Source organism: Amblyomma mixtum, chromosome 2 (genome assembly GCF_055824585.1).
Source record: "Amblyomma mixtum isolate Tamu chromosome 2, ASM5582458v1, whole genome shotgun sequence".
Lineage (NCBI taxonomy): Eukaryota > Metazoa > Arthropoda > Arachnida > Ixodida > Ixodidae > Amblyomma > Amblyomma mixtum.
This window is the reverse complement of record NC_143013.1, coordinates 297,477,517-297,499,016: the sequence shown is the minus strand read 5'-3', so window position 1 is coordinate 297,499,016 and position 21,500 is coordinate 297,477,517. Positions and strand designations below refer to the sequence as shown.

Sequence of the window (21,500 nt, the reverse complement as noted above, 5' to 3'; positions counted from 1 at the left end):
ACATTGGCCATTGAGTAGCAATGTCACCGGGAATGATAGTATACGTACATGTGCATATTCCGATCATCCATTTCCAGATCAAGGTAGTAATGGATACTACCAGGGTTATAATGAGGTAGTACAAGTGTAGTAACTGCCAAAAAACGTAGTAACAGCAGAAGTTACTACCTTGTTACTACTTAATTTTCTTTCGAGGTAGTAACAAGGTCGTAGCAACATTCGGATCCCACCGGCGGCAGTGGTTGTTTTTTCTTCTGCTTTTCTAATCAATTAGCTTTAAGCGATAACATATTCAGTAATATTCTCAATTGATAAACACCACAAAATAAATAAATCGATTAAATATCCCCTGTGCCCCTTGGTGTCTGTGGCTGTTGGCTTCTTTCATGTTCATAGGTAGTAAGGGTTAAAAAAGGTTGTAACAGCAGCCGTTACTACGTTTTCACTACCTTTTTTTCTAAGAGTGTGGTGATGCAGGAATCACGACCGTGACGAAGTCTCTTCAAAACGAGGAAGCCGTACAGGTTCTCACGGTACGGCTGCGCTCGGGCGGATTTCAGTTTTAATCACCCGCTCGCTCGGAAACTTACTGTATACACCTACGTGAATCCCCCCAACACAGCGTACTTTAAGACGCTTCAAAAGCGCTTCCACTGCAAAACAAGACAGAGCCGTTGCCGCTCGCGTTCCGCAACATTTTGCGCGCTGTGACGGCTGCTGGAAACAAGTCATGCGCCTCGGACTTAAGCACGCAGCTGTTCTAAACCGAAGGCAACAACGTCAACGACAAAAAAAAAAAAACGAGAAATAGTAGCAAGACTCGGGCGTAAGGTAAATGGCGCCCCTAGGATCAAAGTCGCTCGGAGGCGACAAGAAGCAAATACTTGCCAGAAGGCATACGAGCTCAATTTTAATGGGCGCTGGAGCCATCGGCAAAGCTCGCGAACAATTAGCAGCTTCAGAGAGACGGTAGCGGGTCATGGGCCGAGCGACGATTAGTATCCGCGGAAAACTGGCACAAAAAGACTGGCAGGGGCCAAGGTATATCCGAGTAATTTTTTTTTTTTTCCCAGTTTTCAAGCTGAACGTCGACTGCGAGACTAACGACTGGAGAGGGGGGGGAGAAGCGCGGCGCATTCAATTACAGAGGCGCGCAAACGATCTAGCACTAAGATTAACGTTCATAGCCGCGCCGCCAGTCTTATTAAAGCCGCAATGCACGTTGACCAATTAAGGGAAGTCAAGAGTAGAAGGAGCACGACCATCAATTAGTAAAATAAAAAAAAAAGAACCGTAGAGCGCAGTAACGATCTTGGCAGAGACTAACTGCGCTCGCGGCAACGAAGCCGGGCGTAATAATCACGGACGAGCCCGCCAGCAATTGCGAAGCATCCCCGGCTCTCTTTAGCTTTTCTACGACTACATCCTCACAGCACACAGCCAGAGCTTTGCGCAATGCTTTCGGCATCGTTGCGAAAGACAAGTGTGTTGTACGTGTACTCTGCCGCCTCATTTCCATTTGCAACTTTGTACTTGCATCTAGAGGCGGGCGCAACAATGGAGTAAATGTACATGGTGTAGTAGTTTCTGTGCACCGCTCTTGTAAACGCTGCTCTTCTTACGCTTAACGCTATATAGCCGAAGGAAAAGAAGATGGCCGCCTAAAAACACGAGCGGTTGCCGAAAGTGAAACTGCTGAAAACACGCGACTCAAGTATACACTTCGCTGGATCTTGCAATCGCGCGAACAGCCCCGTAATTATGTCAAGCCTTCTTCGACAATCTAATTCGACTACCTTTACAAAGAACTGTCGCCCGGACACTGACACAAGCGGCGTTCACGCTTCAATGGCTCAGATGAACGACCAGTGCGACGTGTTAGCGCCGGCACAAAATGGAGCGCGAAGAGTTAAAGAAAGAGGTGTGAAGCCGAAACAGGAGCTGAAGCCATCTTAACTCCTCGCCCTACCCACCACAAAAAGAAAGGAAGAAAAGCGGATGGTTCGTAACGTCGGCAACCCTCGGTGCGGTAATGTGTCGAAATTCGGCAGCCAATCTATCCCTGGGTCCTCACTGTTTGTTTTAATAGCCGCTAAAATAACCTCCTCTGTCGAAGCTAGCAGTGACCGGCGGTCGTTTCGGTTGAGGCGGCGGGATGGCCAGACAAAGCGAGGTGCCGGGAAAGGTAACCGGGATGCCGCCACCAAAGAAAAAAAAGAGAGGGAGAGGAAAAAAAGAAGGCGGGGCAGAGACAAGAGAGAAGATACGCGATAATTGCCAGCGAAAATCGGCCCGCGAAACGGCGGCGGCGTCCAGCGCTTCGGGCACCGGCGGGCCAATGGGCAGCCCCCGATCAATGCAGCGAGCGAGTGTGTATGCGTTTGTGCGCGTGTGTGTGTGCCCCGGAGAAGACTCACGGGGGCGATCGAACACTGCGAACTGCTCTGAAGGGGGCGGGGAGGTCTCCCTCCTCTTCTGGCGGGGAGACGACGACCGTACAGCGCCGGCCGCCAAAGAGTAGGAAGAGGATGGAGAGGATGTGGAAGAGGGAACGCCAAGAGCCAACCCTGCTGCTATGGGTTGCGGCGGCGGACGCCAAATATCGTTTGCCCTCCCTCCGCCGCTCGGGCTGACAGACAGGTTGCGAAAGGAGTTCTTCTCCCCGCGCAAGTCTATATATCGGAGATAAAGACGGGGCCGACGAGGACGAGGAACGAGAGAGAGAGAGATACCGGAGGCGGCCGCGAGGATTCGAGCTGACGGCCCGGCCGCAATTACGCAGAGCCGCGGCCACCGAAATGACAGCTCGGGTCCGCTCCCTCGCACCGAGCCTCCCTGACGTGGTAGGCTCTATCAGGAGTCAGGAGGGACCCCTATCAGCAGACTGCGCACTGCGCTAGGCAGGGATAACCGAGTCGCAGAGTCTGTGCGCCGAACCCGTGCGAAGAAGAGAGAGAGAGGGAAAAAAACCACGAGACACCGAGGAGAGTGACTTATAGCTTCTGGGTGCCGCCAATGCAAGTCCATGCAAAAGAAACTGCCGTCAAACGAACGAAAGAAAAGTAGAGAACCGCTGAAAAGAACTGAAAGGGCGTCCACGCGATGCTACTTGCGCCAGCCTTTAAGGGCTCTAGCCATGTAAGGAGGTCGTGGAGATGGCGGCTTGCAAGGGCATAAAGTTAATGCAACCCATTGACAAACAGGTCCCAAGACCCGCTGACAATTAAAGGGCAGGAAAAGGTCGCCGGTTAACAGAGCGCCGGTTAACTGTTCCCCCAAGTGGGTGTACACAGGCCTACACAAACTAACCTACCTTCGGGTGCTTTCACGGGGCCTGTGGAGAACGGAATCCGCTGGTGCGTGAGATCACGATGAACTGAGAACAGCACGGTGCAGCCGAGACATACCGAACAATGAGAAGAAAAAAAAAGATCAAACGAAGGCGGCCTCACTAGAAACCAAAGCCCTCGAAATTGGCGCCTACGGCGAGCTTCCAAACGCAGTGACCGCTTGACCAGTAAAACCCACTGGCAGATAAAGCGCCTCTTAACGTGCTCGGAAGGTCACCGTTGCCGCAACTCTGCACACGCGCGACAAAGCCCTTCACAGTGTCGGACACACGAGGCCTCGATCTCACTTCAACCAATCCGGGGAAAAAAAAAATTAAAAAATAAACGGCGAAGGGAGGAACAGCGAATGACAGAGGAGAGGGCCACAGACAGGGCCATTTGCTTTCGACATCCTCTGCCTTCAATTTGCGTGCACGATACGCAACACCCACAGTTTCAAGGATCAAAGAACAAAAAACGCGAAGCGTGTCCCCAGCGCCTAAGCCAGCACAACAAGGAAAGGGGTCGAGGCGCCAAATACAGCCGCCGGCACCGGAGGGGGGTATAGCGACGCGTTATGAAAACAGGTCCGCTCTTGTGTCTCGCGTAAGGCGGCTAAAACTTTCAAGCCGCGCTGCAAACCACGTGCAGCTGACAAGCGACGTTGTCCGGTGAAGAAGAGAGTTAAGCGTCAAAGGAAAACAACAGCAAACCAGAAAATAAAAAAGAAAAATTCGACAGCGAGCATTCCCAGACACAAAGCGGGTCGAAAGCACGCAATGCTTGGGATGCTGCGAAGTATTGAACAGTCTTGAAGAGTGTGCAGCGTTGGCGCTCAAGGGCGGTGCGACACAAAGACTCCTCCATCTCTCTCTCGAATGTTCCCCTTTATTTTCCTATATCCCATAGTTCCCTAAATTACTTCCCGCCGAGATCCACGAAAAATACAAACAAGCAAAACAGAGGAAGTGAAATCCAAACAATCCAGACTTTCGTCCGGTATTGTCCGCTTTCAGGTTCCATGCTTTCAACAGATGCTCCCGCGCCCAAAAGTCGCCGCTGTAAAACTGAACTGCGCATTGCATAAAGAGTCAGCGCCTTAACAAAGGACGGAAGAATTTCAATTACACGGGACGCATTGAGCTAACGTTGATCGCTGAGGGAAAGTACAGAATAAAAAAAAAGCCCCTTTTCGGAAAGGGGGGGGGGGGGCGTTTCAGTAACTACGAATGCGAAGCGCTTCTGTATGGCAGTTATTTAACCGCCGTCTTCTGAAGGGGTCGATTCATTCGACAGTAACAAAAACGAGCCTGCCGAACTGACAAAAGGTTTTCTTTGGCCACCTATCCCGTATTAATGCCCCATTCTGATTCACTTTTTTTTTTCTTTCGTGGCAGCAATGTGCTGCCTTCGTCTCAATTTACGCAACGATTCCTTTCAATGACAGCGACTAGAAGAGCTATTTCCTCACACCAAGCTTCATCACCTTCACGGCAAACGTCCCCTCCTTGTCTCCTTTCATATTTTTTTGTTTTTTACCTAGTCACCGACTTTTCAAGTTTTGTAAAGCAACTTGTCACCGACAATCATCCCCATTACCCCCAGAAGTCACCAAGACACGGTCACGCTCTAAGACCACCATTTCCCCTTAATAACTGAACGTGAACTTCACGCCTAGCCGCCAACTTCTCGACAACATTTCAACGCAATGCCTCGACCGCAGTGCATATTTTCTGGCGCGTTGGTCGCACCCTCTTTGACGGTCGCGACGAATTGCTTCGATAACACGCCCCAAAACAAAGTGTTAAAACTTTCATGGCGGACAGTCAGTGTCAAGAGCGACTTCAGAATAACGAGCCCGCACTTTCTTCAACCTGTTATTGACGTGTGAAGAGCTGGCTCTTTGCTAAACTGCGCGGCCGTTGAACGACTTCCAGTATACTGTTCGCTACCACGGCGCCCTTGTACAGTACTTCGACGAGCTTGCGTTCGCGTCGTCACCCCGCTTCCCGCCCACGTTTCCTTTTATTTATTTTTGTTTTAATTAAATGCACCGGCCAGGTGATTTAAGAATTCATCCCCCTGAAACGTACATAGCATGCGCTTCACCGGCGAGCACGTGTGCGAGGCGGAGTGCACCCTTTACAGGAACAAAGCCAGCCTGGAACACGCGCGTAGCATAAGCTTCACCAACGAGCAGGCGTGCGCTGCGCAGTGCAGCCTTTACAGGGAAAAAACCAGCCTGTTCACCGGACTGCACCCACACCCAACCACCACCACTCAAGGACAGGAAGGCGCGCATTTCTCCGCTAAAGCAGAACTGCCCAGTAGCAAGGAAGCGGCGTTCTCAATATCGTTTATAGCCCAAAAGAGAGAACACGCAGCATGGCGTCTATAATGTCTTTCACATCGCAGCCATGCAGGCATTTGCTTTGTTATATGCGGAAGAATGCTGAATAAATATTGATTTAATTTGATTTCATTTAGGAACAGTGTCGTACCCTCCCCTCCTTTTTTCTTTTTTTTTCCCCCTGGAGATTCGCTTGTGTTTTCTGATACAGTGCGGTCTTTTGAACCGCTGAAGCGATTGAGCGTCAGTGGCTATCTCAACACTCAAATTCCCCCTTATCTTCACCGGCATATCTTGCGTTTAATTTTCGCCACTCTTCGTCCAACTTCTCTTCCTTTCTACATGGCCTCACCTACTGTCCAGCTAACTAAAGAACAGCACTTCCCCACGAACTCTTCTTTCTCCCTATACCTGGCAAAATGACGGAAAAGCAAATTACTAGAAGTGATTTAGAGCTGTAGGCAGAATCCACGTCGTGCTAGCAATAGTTAAAACGTGGAAACTAACTTGCCGTATTCAGAAGCTTACCGAAGCACAGCTGAAAACTTTCACCGTCACGAATATATTTGCTGTCGTGCAAGTTACACGTTATTCGCTACGCGAACCAATCCGGTATAAATCCAAAGATATGTCAGTAGCCATCGCATGGAAACCCTGACGCCGAGGTGCAAGCGAAAAATATAAGCATAGAGTTCTATTATACCAGACGTACAGGCGACGGCTGAATTTCCAGTCTGGCAGAGCAAAAAAACGCTGTTCGCCGCCTCCCACAAATCTCTTTTGCACAGGCGTGCGCACGCACGGGCAGAACAAATGGTGTTCGTGCGTGTTCTTCGGGGAAGCTCACACGATTCGGAAAACGACGCAGCGGTTCTGAGAAAATACGCAGACGCATTTCACCCGGCAACTCAGCTGTCCAATCACTTTACTCAAAAAAAAAGAGGAAAAAAAGGAAAAAAGAGATACAAGTGCATACATTGCGGCAGACTCACTCAAGAACAAAGCTTTCCTCCTGTTCCCTCTTCCCCTCTTTTTTCCCTCTCGTTCGCTTTTTTCTCTCTCGCTCAAAGCGCGGAGCCTTGGGCTGAACGCCGGCGCCGCCTAAGTGTTATAGAGACGGAACTCTCAAGTGCTGTCAAAACAAGGCCGGCGCAGGAGAAGAAAGTATCGACGCGGCCCAATAAGAGATCGAGCCGCAAACGTAAAACGCCGCGCGCGCGAGAGAGAAATCTCCATTAGTGAGACTGAGAACCCCCCGGATCGAAGAGGAATTGAAAATAATTGCGCGAAGCGTTGGCCCGATTCGGGCTATCAATCTTCATCCGAGTAGCGCAGCGACACGGGGACGAGGATTGGTCGCGCTGCGCACCGCTCAAAGCGAGCGGCGACCGCCAATGTTCTGGGGGGCTTATCTTTATCCGTTGAAGATGACGTCGACTTGAATAGACGAACTGACGGCTCGGTGACATTTATCTGCAGATGTAGCACAACCTCTCCCAAGCGTTTTGGCGGGAAAACAACCGAAGAAAGGAAAAGGGCGAAACGACAAAGTAACAGGGGTCCTAAGCTAGTCCTTCACTAAACACGGACGAGATAAGAGATACCAGTTGACTGTTGACGAGAAACAGGCAACGCTTCTGCGAGAAGCGCATGCAACTCTTCGAAAAGGGTTGAGAACAATAAGTGCCAAGAAAAAGAGAAGAGTGTGTAAGCTTTTTGAAGAGATGAAATTGGTGTGTCTGTAGTGTGACACAAGAATGAAGGGGCAAACGCGCTTCAAATGAGCTCGTCCAGACAATGGCGGCGATCGATTCTCCCCCTTTCCCCTTGGACCGATCCCCTTGGACCTGCTAGCATGAAGTCGCCGGGGGTGTCAGATGAATGGGAATAACCACGGCTGAATCGGATAACCGCGGCGTCATGGAAATGGTTCAACGCCATTGGCTGGAGGGCCTTTCTTTAGGGGCATCTACTGCTTCGTTGTTGAGTTGCATCTGAATATAGTATTGAAAGATTATTGACTTATTTTTATTTAGAAAAAGAAAGTGTGAGAAGAGTGCTGAGCTGCTGCCAAATCCCGCCACTGTACTATTTTAGATAATATGAGCGCATGTCAAAAAAGAATAAGAAGAAACGATAACGGTCAAGTTCCTCCGCGCCATGACTTTCAAGAGCAGCACGACATCCCAAGCAAAAAAAAAAAAAATAAAGAAAAATTATCCTGCAGTTTTAATCCCACCGAGTGCTGACGCGAGCTGAATCTGGCAAGTCGCAGCTCTCTGTCAAGGAATATTCATTCAATCAGTTCAAATAGCTAGCGAGGTGTTGACATTAAAAGCAAAAATAACTTTACGACCCCCCCCCCCCCCCCCCACGGTCGAAAAAGGCGCAGCGCTGACACCATGTTAAACTCCTGTAAAAGCATTAGACCAGGTTACCCTGCAAGTGACAATTTTTTTCCTGGCTGGACTTGAGTATGATTAACTTACGGCCCAATACAATCTGTCGATCAATGAATGATTAAATTATCAAACAAAGAACACACTCAAGAAGAGGGCCCATAGTCGGCCTGGTTAGTGAGTGTCGATAGAAATGACTGAACGGCGCTAACGGACGGGACGAGAGAGAGAACAACACAGCGCACGTACTCTGTTCTCTCTCCCGTCCCGTTTGTTAGCGCTGTTCAGTCGTTTCCAAGGAGGACACTCTGGTTAGGCAAGCGAAAGAAAATGGGGGCCAGAAGGGGGTTGGGAGTGGTTGACCGTTTACGTAGAAGCCGAATCCCGAGGACGATCTCGGTCTGCCCTCTTAATACCTCATGACTGTCCGGTTAAAGTGCAACACAGCGAGCACGAGCGCCACCTCTTGATCCCTACTCCAATGCTGACGCAGGTGGTTCGGCGGCGGAGTGCAGCCCTTCCACTGCACTACTCGCCACTAGAAGGAGCAGCAGCAGCAGACGAGGGGGGCAAGGGAGAGGGAAGACAGAAGCCATGTCGTCGCGGCTCCTGGCGTGCTGGCTGGCCCTGGCGGTGGCGCTGACGCTGCTGCTGTCCGAGGCGCAGGGCGCCAAAGGCCGCGGAGGCAAGCGGGGCCGCGGCCGCATGCGCTCCTCCGGCTCGGCGAGGTACATCTTCTACACGCACCCCAAGCGAAAGGAGTACTACGACAACCCAAACGTAAGACACACTTCCCTGCGCACCCTGTACATGCACCGAGTGACGTCGCCACGGACGCCACTTTGGGCACCAATAACACGGAAGCTACGTGCGAGCCAGGCTTCCACCATGGTGGCGTTCGTGACGACGTCCCGTGCAAGCCACCTATTAGCCATCGAGTTGTGCCAAAGGATCAGCATGTCCGTTTTGCGAAGTCGACACCATATACAGCTGAACCTCGTTATAACGAAGTTGAAGGGGCCCTGATATTAGTTCGTTATAGCCGTAGCTTCGTTATAGCCCATGTTGACCAAGCTTTCAAAGGGACACGTCATTCCTTCTTTATATCCATTATTTCGTTATAATGGGGTTCGACTGTATCCACTCGAATAGGCCTCAATGGATGGAGAGAGATACTAGTGAGAGAAAGCACGAATTTATCTCAATCATGCACACAATCGGTCTGCTGAGCTACTAAGAGTGATAACGGGGACAGAACAAAAGGAAACAGAGAATTTGGGACAATGCGCGAGCACGCTTGCGCAGCACGAGTGTCGGCGAGTGACTGTCCTCTCTTCCCGATCTACTTTCTTCCGCCTTTCTTTATTTACTGATTTAATTTTCAGCGTTTTGAACTCACTGGAATTTAGTTTCGACATTGTGCAACCAAAGAAAACACTCGACGCGCATGACTCCTCGAGGCCTTACTGCCTAACCAAAAATAAATTTTAGCCGAGACGAAACCATGACATGAAACAGAGAAAGACAAGCTTGCGTAATCGCTAGACATGATCATTAAGCTAAACTAGCCATGTTAATTGGTTCAATGTTTAGGGAAAGGAAGAGGGGGGCAGGAATTCAGTACAAGTTTTTCTTCAGCAATGAAGATTCTGCGAAATCTGTACAGCTTTCCTGTGTAGCCGTACGGCTGCGCTAGGGTAGGTGCTAATGAATCATATTCCCTTATTAGCCACGTAATGTTTCGCAACGCCAGAGTCGACAAGCTCCAGAATGTCAGAACAGCGAAGCGCAGAATTCCACAACAAAGGCATCCCTGTCTCCTGCGGGGCTTCCGAAACTGTCGAAAGGCACTGAACTCACCAAAAAAAACTTAAGACAGGACTAGGTCTTCGAAAAAGTAAACAAATACGTCACGGTTAGGCTTCAGTAAAACTGAAAAGCAGCGACAGAAAACAGTGCTTCTAAAAAAAAAAAAGACAATGGAATATAACGAGGAAGATCCGCACGTATAACGAAGGAAAATCTCGGACGGAGAAATAAGGGCATAATAGGGTCGTCCTGCCTGTCCAGCTCTGTCCCTTGCTTTCCTTCATAAAGCAGCAGAACATACGAGCACTGGAATAAAATGTGACACACAGAGTAGCCCCGAAGCGCGTACACTCAGTCCCTGGGGGAAAACGTGAATGCATGAAAGAGAAGTTGTTAAAAATGAACGCCAAAAAAGAGAGAGAAAGAAAGCGCGCCTTTTAACATTCGCGACCAGCAGCAGCAGCAACACAGAGGAGGGAGAAAAATCATGAAACCCGGATTCACCGAAAGTGGCCGGAATTACGACGTCCCGGCTTCAGTTTTCCGCGCTGATACCCCGCGGCACAGAGCTATATACGCCCAGCCGCTGTCATCGCGCCGGGCCTGCGGATCCAGCTCTCCAAAGAGCAGCCCGCGGCCACTCCAGAAAAGAAGAAGTAATAAACAAAGAAAAGCGACACGCAGAGGGAAGGAGAACAGAGGGGAGGGGGAGACCGAAACGCCAGTGAAACGACGACGACAAAGCAAACAGAAGCGAACTGTCTCATTAGGACCGTACGCCGTGGCGGTGCTGTGCGCAGAGAAAACGGGACCTTTCACTTTTTTTTTTTTTACGGGGCGCGGCGTCCGGGATACAAAAATACAAAAAAAAGGAAGACAGAGACGTTTAGGCATTGCTGTAGGAAGGAATTACACAAAAACCCAGAAACCGAAACAGGCGGACGAAGCACGAGACTAAGTATACGGTCGTTCCCGTAAAACACTACGCCCAGATGTCGCACCTCGGCAGGAACCATCTTTCACGGAACCCAAAGGATGAGGGGGGGAGAAAGGGTGAAAAAAATAACAATAAAGAAAACAAGCACCCTCCGTTCCGTTCTGTTTCTGCCGTAGGGACCACGCCCCCACCCCTCCCTTCGAGAGGCAATCGACATATATATAGAGGGCCAGGTTCGGCTGACGCCGATGCGAGGAACTAAAATAAAGGGTATACAGAGACAAAGACTGAGACAGACGGAAAGAGAGGCGTCGGGGGAAAGGTTGGGCGCGCTATTGCTACACGACGCGTTATATACGTATATATACGGAGTCGCAGGCGGCAAGGCAGGTTGAGACGCGTGAAGCCAATCGGGCGTCGCTAAATACCTCCCACGATACTCCGAGACGAACACATTTACGAGGAGATCGGGCCAAACTTTTTTTTTTCTTCTCTTCTGTGCTCCCTGGGGTGCACTATTTCGGCCGCCGACGCTATGTACCTGAGGACGTGGTTCGGATCCCTGCACGTACGTGTATCCCGGAGCTAAACGCCTCAAGCACCATCCCTCCGCATACCCTCCCCCCCTCCCCCCGCCCCTCCTTTTCTCTCAACCTCTACATCTCCTTTCGTAGTGCCCCCTCCCCCTCACACATTTGTTCACAGCGTTCGACATGACACCATTACAAAAACGATGCAACGGTGGTGGAAAAGGACAAAAATAACACTAATAGCACTTACTTCCAAAGGAGGTTGTAATTCAGTGGTCTTGAAAAAAAAAAAATGTTTTCTTTAACTTCAAAATTTTCACCAGTCCAGTTGCAAGTAGTCAGCGATGAGTCGCTGTGTCGTCTCTGCCTGTGTCCTCTCCGCTTGTGTGTGGTGGTGCATCATAGGCAACGACGAGAGTGAAAGACGGGTTCGGTATTTTGCACCCTTTTTAAAACCTTTTCTTCACACGCTTCTAGCACAGGTCCCACCTTAACGGGAACCAGAGGACAAACTGAAATTGCCGTGTATCAATAAGGTACCGCGTTCTGGTCACAAAGAGGCCGGTCTCACCGAAAACGGGATTTTTGATAAGCTAGAAAATACTAAGAAACGAAATACACGTGTCGCCATCACCGGCAGATTTCGCAACTGAAATGCGTGCGTTCACCGCCCCGGATCCCAGAGTCCACATTACACCGCCATTGACTCTGAAACGGTGGCAACCCGTCGGACGTCACGAGTTTGAATCGGCTGCCGGGAAGATTTTCAAATCCCATTTTCTCACCGATAAACGCGCCCTTTGCTGCCCGACAACCGTCAACATGACCAGAAAGTGCCAGGGAATAAATTTTTAACGAGAACAATATTTGTATTGAGTTGTACTCGGTGTCCCTTTAAGTTAGCGTTCCCTTGTTTATGTACTTCTCTGAAGCAAAGCAGGAATTGTAGCCTTACACTCCAAACACGAATACGCCTATATGGGAGTAAAAAGGGAGTAAGCCGTCTTTCTAGCGCACTCCGTTCTATGAAAGGAAGTGCGCTAGAGAGAGGAGTGCGCTTTTTTACTCCTTTCCGTCTAGAGTGCAACACAGACTTCCATCTCTTAATCTCAAGCTGCAAGCCAGAATTACTCCCTGCAAGCCAAACGCCACCTATATCTCCGGATACGCGATTTCCTCGTCCACAATACCGCTTCGTTCCGCTCTCATATTCTGCATCACGAATGGATGCGAGGCCGGAAACACCCATCGCTCGGTTCGGTGACGTTCACGCCCGCCGTGTAGAGAACGTCATTTCCGGCGCCAGTTTTTTAACCGTCAGGGAAAAGCATGTTCTTAAACCTACCACTACCGGTATGTACACATCGCAAATCCCACAAGCATCCTTTTTTTTTCTTTTCTTTTTTTTTAAAGGATCCGTATTGGTCAAAACCAATCCGGAACTCTCCGTGCCTAACAGACCGCCAATCTGCTTCATCACTCAAAAATCCACCAACCAACAACGCCCCCGAGAAACCAGCGCAAAACGTCTAGCCGGGCTGTTATAACAGGCACAAACGGCGGTGGTTAAAAAAAGAAAAAAAAAAGCACAATATAAGAGTAGGCCAGCACAAGCGAACGCCACGGTCGAACAACTTTCCTGCGCGGTTAGGGCCTCCCTCTTGGTGCAAGCGACTGCACCGAGAGCAGCAACAGCTGACAGGAAAGCAATAAAAAAGAAAATGAAGGAAAGATTCGTCGATGTGAAAGAAATGATTGCTTCCGACCTTAATTTGTCGTCCTAACGCAGCCGGTGCTTCGCCCCGCCTAACCCCAAGAATGCCAATTTGTACTCTTACTTTTGCCTGAAGCCTTGCTTTCCGAATCCATACGGGAACGACAACAACAACAAAAATAGACAGCAAACGTCACGGTTCAAAGCAAGCCACGCAACAACTGGGTCCGTACACTGCGATCGCTAATGGGAGCACCGTTCCATTTGCCGAGTACAGTGGCACGCTCGGAAATACCACAACGAAATAGGGGAAGGGGGGGGGGGGGAGAAAGAGAGAAAAGATGATGAAGATGAAGAACCTTGGGAATCGCAAACGAACGAAAACCAAAACCACGGACGACTGGCAAGCTCAGAGTCATCGATTGCGCTGTCATCGATTTTAGTTCCAGCCCTGACGTGTGTGCAATCTTGAAGAGTCGATTTGTGAAGTTTATTGCTGCCGCTTTAAACTTAACATTCTTTCCGGAACACGCCAGTCGGTCCGCATCGCTCACGCGACTACGGAAGGCGCTTCTTCGACAGCGCCCGCTCCATATCCCACCTGACCTCACCGGCCCGCAAGGAAAATGCGAAATTTTTGGTCATGACAGCTCTCTGAAGATACTCCTCGGGGACCATGTATCAAAAACTGGCGCTCCGAGAGGACTAAATATCAGACGGATGGATATGGATCGATGTCCTCTTTGAAACCGGGTGGTGGCAGACGCCATAATGCTCGGTATTTCTTTGTTTATATATATAAATCTCTATCCAAACTGTCAAACTTAACGGTATTGTCTAGAAATCTGCCATTTTTCTTTAAATACAAATTGCACAGACTTTTACGCCAGCCCAAATTTTTAATCCCAAAACTTGTATCCTTACGCCACTGCCACCGATCTCCCAATCGCTTTTTGCTAACGTCTATACCTAAGATTCGTTCGTATTGCCTTTGTTAAGTCTACATCCTTAGGGCCTCAGGGATAGTGGCTGCGCCTGTTCCGACATGCGGATGGATGCTGCCACGTTATAGTAAAATGTGTTCAATCGTTTCTGCGGATTCGCCACACACTACATACGGGTCACCTTCTTGGTTAAATTTCTTTTTGTTGTTTCGCGGCCCAATACACCCTGACCTCACTCCTTCAAAAAATAGTGCGCTGCCTTTTGAATTATCATAAACTATTCGTTCCTGACCTCCCTTTTCCATTTACTACACACGTAGATATCGTTGAATTAACCCAGTTCTCTCCCTCTCCGTTTTTTTACCCGACCTTTAAAGTTCTTCATTTCTCCGTTCCGGGGTCCCGCATATTTACTGGTTAGTTTTAAAGTTCTTTTCTGCTGCTATGAGCCAACATTTTCTCTGTACAAGTGTTTAAATACCTCAGTTGCTCATCTGTTAGGGTCACATTCTCTCGGGCGTTCTTCGTACAATGCTTTGAGCTTAACGGCTTCAAACGACATCCACCGATGCCCTCTAGTACTAACTCATTTGTGGTCTTCGCGTGGGTCCCTGGTGCTAATCTCCCAACAGCTCTCCGATTTATTTCTTACCCCGACTGAACCCCAGACGTAAGCAGACTGTCGCGCCACCTACGGCATTCAGACGAACTGGTTGGCACTGCCCAGGGCACGAATATAGCGGTAAAACGAATGCTGCAGGCCACCACCAATACCTGACTCATCGGCGGCGCCACCATCTCCCATACCTCCGGAAACTGGCCACTGTTTATGGCTGGATTTTGATCTCTATAGTTTCGTAACTGGCAGGATTAAAGAACTCTGACGACACACTACGATGGCGGTGCCATTTTGCTGACAAGTCAGTTCTTCGCACAGCTACCGCTATTAACAAACAAAAAGAAAAAAAAAAAGAGCAAGTTCGAAAGTAACCAGACGAGACTTTAAACACCCGGCGTAAAACGGAACGATCCGAAAGAAGGGCGAGAAGCGAGCTCAGAAAATAAAAGATGCGAGAAGCGACACGGAGAGGAACTGAGAGATAGCGAGCAACTCGGTGCACGAGAAAAAGCGGGGTGAACACCCCACGCGCGTCGATATATACACCAAGGTCGCCGAAGGGTGTAAAACAGCCGCCAGCCTTTTTTTTTTTTTTTGGGGGGGGGGGGAGGTTCCGTATTATGCTAGCGAGAATAATGGGCGAGGCCGTTTGCGGACCGCGAAAAGACGGTAAAAAAGAACGTCGAGATGACGACGAACATAAAACACGACGGGCGGGGGAAAAAGAAAGGCTAAGGAAACAAAGCGAACAAAATTAGGGAACTGGGAAAACTCCCGTGGCAAAGATTGCGACAAGAAGTTCCGGCAAGTATCGCCATATGAAAACGAAACAAAGAAACGAAGCGTGGAGAGTAGGCAATAAGAAACCGACGCCGGCCAGGAAGTCGAAGCAGATAATGGGCGACGAAAGCTGAAAGCCGATCCCCGGGCCGGCCGGTTCCCTTCGGGAAAACGGGAGCGCGTGACAGCCGGCTGCTTTGCGGGAAACGAGGAAACTTTTCAGGGAAGGAAGGGAAGACACGAGGGACAAGAAGCTGGGCGGGGTCTTGCGTGCGGTCGCACGTATGAGGGAAAAGCACGTATCATGCTGGGGAACTGCGCACACAACGCTCTGATTAGGTCGACGGAAAGAGAGAGGGATGCGTCCCTTTCTCTGTGTGTCCCGGACCTCTGCTCCCTCTCCCCTCTAGCGCTCTCCTCCTCTACCCTCCTTAGCACGTACGACCGTCTTTTCTCGTCGAAGGGCCACCGAGGTCTCTTAATTCGTGCTAAGACTCCGCGCTCCCGTCTCTGTGGACGGCCGCGACTTCATTGTCCTGCGACGAGTCGGAGGATTTTGTCACTCCGTTTGCCTCTCTCACTCCGTTCGCCTGTCTCACTTCATGAGCTCTGACGGACTAAACGTGATACGTGCACGTATTATCACCCCTCCTTTGGGACTGTCTCCCTGTAGCTAAGACCGTGCCGTGGAAATCAAGAGGCATCCCTCTATCTTAGCCTCACCCTGCATTCTGTTTGTCTGCAGTGTAAGACCGTACCGCAAAGGCTACAACTTTCGTCGCCTAAGCCTTTCAAGCTTTGTTGCATGTGTCGTGCATAAGCGCACAGAATGTTCGAGAGAGACACTAAAACTCAGCTGCGTACCACTTTGTTTTCAAAAACACACCCAAATGTTTTCGATGCTTTAGCATTAGAACCCCCTTTTGTGCAAAAAGTGCCCAGCGTTGGCGGCGGCTTGTGAAGCCGCCGGGGAGAGGAGGCAAAGTGGAGGAAGGGGTAACGGTCACAGGGAGAGGGCAGGTTGAAAATTTAAAGTGGGAGAGAGACAGCAAGTCGGCGGGAGGAGACAGGAAAAGAGGGAAGCCATGGTCACCCACGTCTCCAAGCAGAGGTGAGGGGTGAGAGAGTGCAGTGGGGGTACAGCGTGTCACATGGTGATTGGTGGACTGAATCGTGCCACCGTCAGGGGGAAACACTGATGCCAGCGCATACTCTGCCGCATGAATCGCATTAATCGTCTGTGACTTTTGCCAAGTCGCCAGGTGGCGGCTTGCCTAAGCGAAGATGAATCTCATGAGAGGCCGACGTGCAAACATGCAGGGTGCCCAGATCGAGAAGGCGTCGCATTTCGACTACGAGTTCTTCCTGGGCCACAAGATCGTGTTCATCTGCGTGGCGCGCGGCGTGCCTCGGCCGCGCATCACCTGGTACAAGGACGGCATCGAGATATTCGCCCACCCGTACATGCAGGTACGCGCACCCTGCCCAGTGCGAATGTTGTCACAGTGCGTGATTGGTCTCAAAATCGAAAGTGAAATATCCCGCCTTACTGTGAACAGGTGCACTCGCTGAACATTATGGGCTTCATTGATGAAGTGCTTAAACTGGTGCGGCACACAGAAAGTGTTAACATGGACTTGTGCCTGACCTTCTTCTGGCCATTCATGTATATGTCCACGCATGTCCACCAGAAATATGCGTGCTAGCATCTCATTACGCAGCAATCAATGAAGCCTTGAGTGCAACAAAAAATTCAACATCAAACAAATGGTAACGACAAAGAAGAGCCCCATTTACCCAATGCTGGCTGTTTCAGACCTTCGTGGCTCCTGCAAAGCACAACAGCAACTAAATGCTAATAGTGTTCTTTCAAATGACCATCTACGATTTATTTTTATTTATTTGTGTAGAACAGTTGCTGCCCTGAATGCCAGATTTATTATTTTGAAAAATGGTTTGCTATGTCAATGATCATTTCAACACTGCATGGCAATGATTATATATTACGATTTTCTCTTTCAAGAATGATAAGCAAGACATTTCTCATGTTTATGTAAACCAATTCATAAGCTGTACATCCACGCAAAGCATGTTAGTCAGCGACCCTCTAAAGCCTATGTCTGGTCAAATTCCTTAACAGCAAAGAGTATTTGAACACTTTGCCAGTGATTTATTATCTCTATCAGCTTTGCGTGCATAACATAAAAAAACTGCCAGCCATCCCTACCATCATGTTGCATAACATGAGCACCCTGTTTGGCCACATGTCTTCCCTTCCCAAGTTATTATAATGTGAACAGGTGGCATTGCATTCAAACTCATTGTTTCATGTGAATTTAAGACCACCAAGCATTTCCCCACCCTATAAATCGTTCCAGTTTGACATGCTGAATTTTTTCTGCACTGCAAACTGACGTAACTTGCATACAGAAATGAAATATTATGATGCTGCAAACAGGCGTTAGGCTTCAGAGAATCCAATTTTTTATTTATTTCTTTGTGATGGTACCCGCAGCTCCTTCTAGCAGACCTTCTCCATTACAATGCCTCTAAACACATACTATAAATTTAGGAAAACATTCATGCCTGGCTCATGTGCTGCAGGGTTCAAAATACGTCACCAAAAACTGGTTCAACTGATAAACACCCTCACATGACAGCTCATGAACTGCTTTCCGTTGCTGCTTTTGACATTTTCATCATAACCCCAATGTTTCTCTACCATGCAGTCCATATTGCAAATATCCGAATGGCAGCTGGAAGGGGACCGCATCAAAAGCAAGCTCGAGATTGACCCAGCAAGGCAAATGGACTCGGGCAACTACGAATGCCAGGCCGACAACAAGTACGCCATCGACAGCCGGACCTTCAAGGCCGACTTCAGCTCTCTGGGCAGCTAGGCTGCCCCACTCTCCTTCCAGACCATGTGACAACATACGCCATCGCCACACAACAGATGTCACCACCTGCCCACACGTACACGCACGCAGTATTTCTCCATTCATCAGTCTATCCATCATGCAGGCAGTGAGTAATCTGTGTTATTAGTTGTAGTACGGCCAGGTGGGTACGCACAGCAGAGTTCAAGAGCATTTATGGGTTGGTGAAAGGCAAAACATTTAACTTTTTGTTGCTCTTAGAAATAAAAATCAGCCTCACAAGTCTTTGTGAAAAAAGAATCAGTGGAAAGAAAACCACAGGAAAGTATATTTGTCAAAAGGAAGATCAAATGAACTCAAAAGCAAATTAAACTAAACCGCAGTACTACCAAATGTGAAACAAACATTTTTTGCTTAATTAGTTTAATCTCTTTTTTCACTGCAGCCAAAAACCAGAAATTTCTGTTTAGATATATGAGACTAGGCAAGAAAAGAAATATTTTCTTTTGAGCTAATATTATGATCAAGGCACTTTAATATTCACTCTAATATGGCAATAAATATTTATTACTATTTATTATTACTATTCATTGTCACAGTTTTTTCCTTTTTGTCTTTACTATGTAATTCCATAATTCATCTGTTTTCTGTCAACCAACCACACACAGCAGCATAAGAAAAGTGCCAAGGCTCTGTGCATAGCCAATGCTAAATGAGTTACTACGTTCCATCCATTTAGCTAAGCTACCAGAAAGTGCAGGCAGCCAAATGAAACAGACACTGTTAGAATTTATGCATAGCATCTGAATATCTGAAGCACAGTTGTTGCCAGTTATTCCCTAGCTCCAATCAGACTACACAAAAAGTATCCGTAGACAACAAAGACTGCAATATTCCTCAGGAACGGCATTCAATCCTTTTTAAATAGCTAGCAATAAGTTTTCCATAAGAGCTCACACCAAGCCCCCTTCACAAATGAAACCACATACATGAAAAATTTTCACCATTCTCAGAAGAATTAATGCAGACATAAAAATAAGCCTGCGTAACAAGGGCCAATCACAAGAGAGCAGGAATTTAGTAGCCAAACCTTTCTATAACAGAAAGAGTCACATAATACACAGTCCGAAGATTGAATTTTGACAGTGGTGGAAAATTAAGTGAAGAAATCAGTTTCTTTTTCCATCTTTAAGTTCGGAGAAGCTAAATTTTTACACATTGAAGTTCCCTATCAAAAAGCATGCATTTTTTTACAGTTTTTAAATTTTTATGAATTAAATGTTGGTAAACATGGCTAAACACTGAATGTGATGATGCTAAGAGCAAAGATGGCAAAAACAGCATGTCTTGCTGGCAGTGCAGTCAGCCCATTCACTCACCCTCACTTAGAATTCATCCTTAGTGGCATTACAGTGTAGCAACATTACAAGCAGATGCTTGGTTTAGGCCCAGCAAACCTCTGCTGGCACTCAACTCACAAAATAACAACATCAAGGCATGTGTACCACCTGAAGATCGCCCGTGTCCCAGTACCTGTCAGTGCCAAAGTTTCTGTCGTGTAAACAACAAACAGGTGTCTTATATGGTTGGTACAAAACGGCAAAATCGAAATGACAAACACTGTGTGCGTTACAACTCCCTTGTTGAGCATTCTCTGTGTAGCTGTCCAGCAGATCGGTTTATCGTGTGTTCCCAATTGTTACAGAAATAAATGAGCAGTCCTTCCAACCCTTTTCCAGTGTCACTGCACCATGCATGATGAGTAAGTGATTGCAATGCTTGAGAAGTTAGTTTTCTAGTAACTTTTGTCAAATCATCCAACAAAACAACATTTACCCCACACATTCCCAGGTTAAACCTACATCACAATAAGCTTCCGAATGCTGGCCAAAACCTCAACAAGCAAATGTGCAACTGCAGTCACCAACATAAACGTTGTTGCCTTAAATGAAACCAAGTCACCTAAATCTTCTTCCTGGAACACTGTTAAAAGGGCTATTCAGAGGGCTCCTTCCACCTGTTGAAGTTCATGTTTCGATGACTATCTTCCCTGCCCTATCTATCACTCATTACATAAAGAAACAGCCTTCCCATCCACTGTTCAGATATCAGCGCACATTGATTTGCTTGTCATGTGTCACCGAAACTGCCCACCTGTGAGTAGCATACGCTAGTCACCGCTCTTCTGCAAACTGCACTGAATTTTTCAAGATATATGAGTTTTCTTGAGCTGGTCAGCTTTAATGCCAAACTGAGCACTGGCATAAAATGTAATTAGCGCTACCGCCCCAACTGTGATCGGTGAGGTTGTGCAAACTGATGGAAACTATTCCAGGCTAATATCCCTAAAGTAAAGTTAGTTTTACACGATACTAAACAGTCGGACATCACTATAACGAAACAGCTTATAACGAAGTAATAGCAATTCCCTTGGAAACACGTATGGTAGCCCCTGTACTTGACATCTCATTTTTGCGAAGCCAAATTCTTCTGGAACAGGATATGACAAACCTTCATTGAACCCTACTGGCCTTTTCAAACACAACACGTCGATTCGTAACAGTGCCAAACACTTTTGTACTGGTTAGGTGTGGCAATCTGCAGTTCCTCATCCTTAAACCTCCTCACTGAAAATGGTTCACTGCAAGAGCGCTCTATACCTCTGGTTCCATGTGCAGCTTGCTTCCATTTTCAAAGCATGGTCACATAGTTAAAGCCATTTGGAAGACCACTAGGTGTACTTCACGTGTACATGTTTCATAGGGCCAAGCAGCGCAAAATGAAAATGTAAAACAATTTTCATTGATCAGAAGGTGGCCATCATCAAAGTCTTCAGCCTGGTGTACAGATTCTTCACAAGACATTCTCCCCAAGATTCTCTACAAGAAGTGTTGTGACCTGTGTTCTCCTGAGCTGTACAGCAAAGCCAACTGAAACAGGTACTCGCGAAGAAGCTGCAGCTGTGTACTCTATTTTACAGAGGCCTATATCGACTTCAGCAACTAGAAAATGAAGCATTTCTGAATAGGCCTCTCCCTGCCCTCTACAACATCATTCCTTAACCCTTTGAAGGTTTTTGCCGTATATGTACGGCGGCGGTTTTCTGTCCCGCAAGGTCTTTGCCGTACAGGTACGGTTTCGATCTTCCGTTTGAAATTTTGCGCCAAAAGAACAATGCGTGCTCACTGGGGGGTGCTGCCACCTCTTAGG

General features: G+C 48.1%; 2 protein-coding genes across 3 annotated transcripts in view; one reads left to right on the top strand and one right to left on the bottom strand.

Annotated features, from left to right (window-relative positions):
• LOC149364618 (immunoglobulin domain-containing protein oig-4-like) overlaps window positions 1-19,281 on the top strand; it is a 45,953-nt gene extending 26,672 nt beyond the window's left edge. The window contains exons 2-4 of the mRNA XM_089574571.1: window positions 8,572-8,858; window positions 16,732-16,881; window positions 18,141-19,281. Coding sequence (XP_089430697.1) covers window positions 8,673-8,858; window positions 16,732-16,881; window positions 18,141-18,311 — 507 coding nt within the window. The 5' untranslated portion in view covers window positions 8,572-8,672 and the 3' untranslated portion in view covers window positions 18,312-19,281. The remainder of the gene's footprint in view (window positions 1-8,571; window positions 8,859-16,731; window positions 16,882-18,140) is intronic.
• Window positions 1-21,500, bottom strand: part of Plod (procollagen lysyl hydroxylase) — a 125,382-nt gene that overhangs the window by 71,147 nt on the left and 32,735 nt on the right. The window lies entirely within an intron of this gene.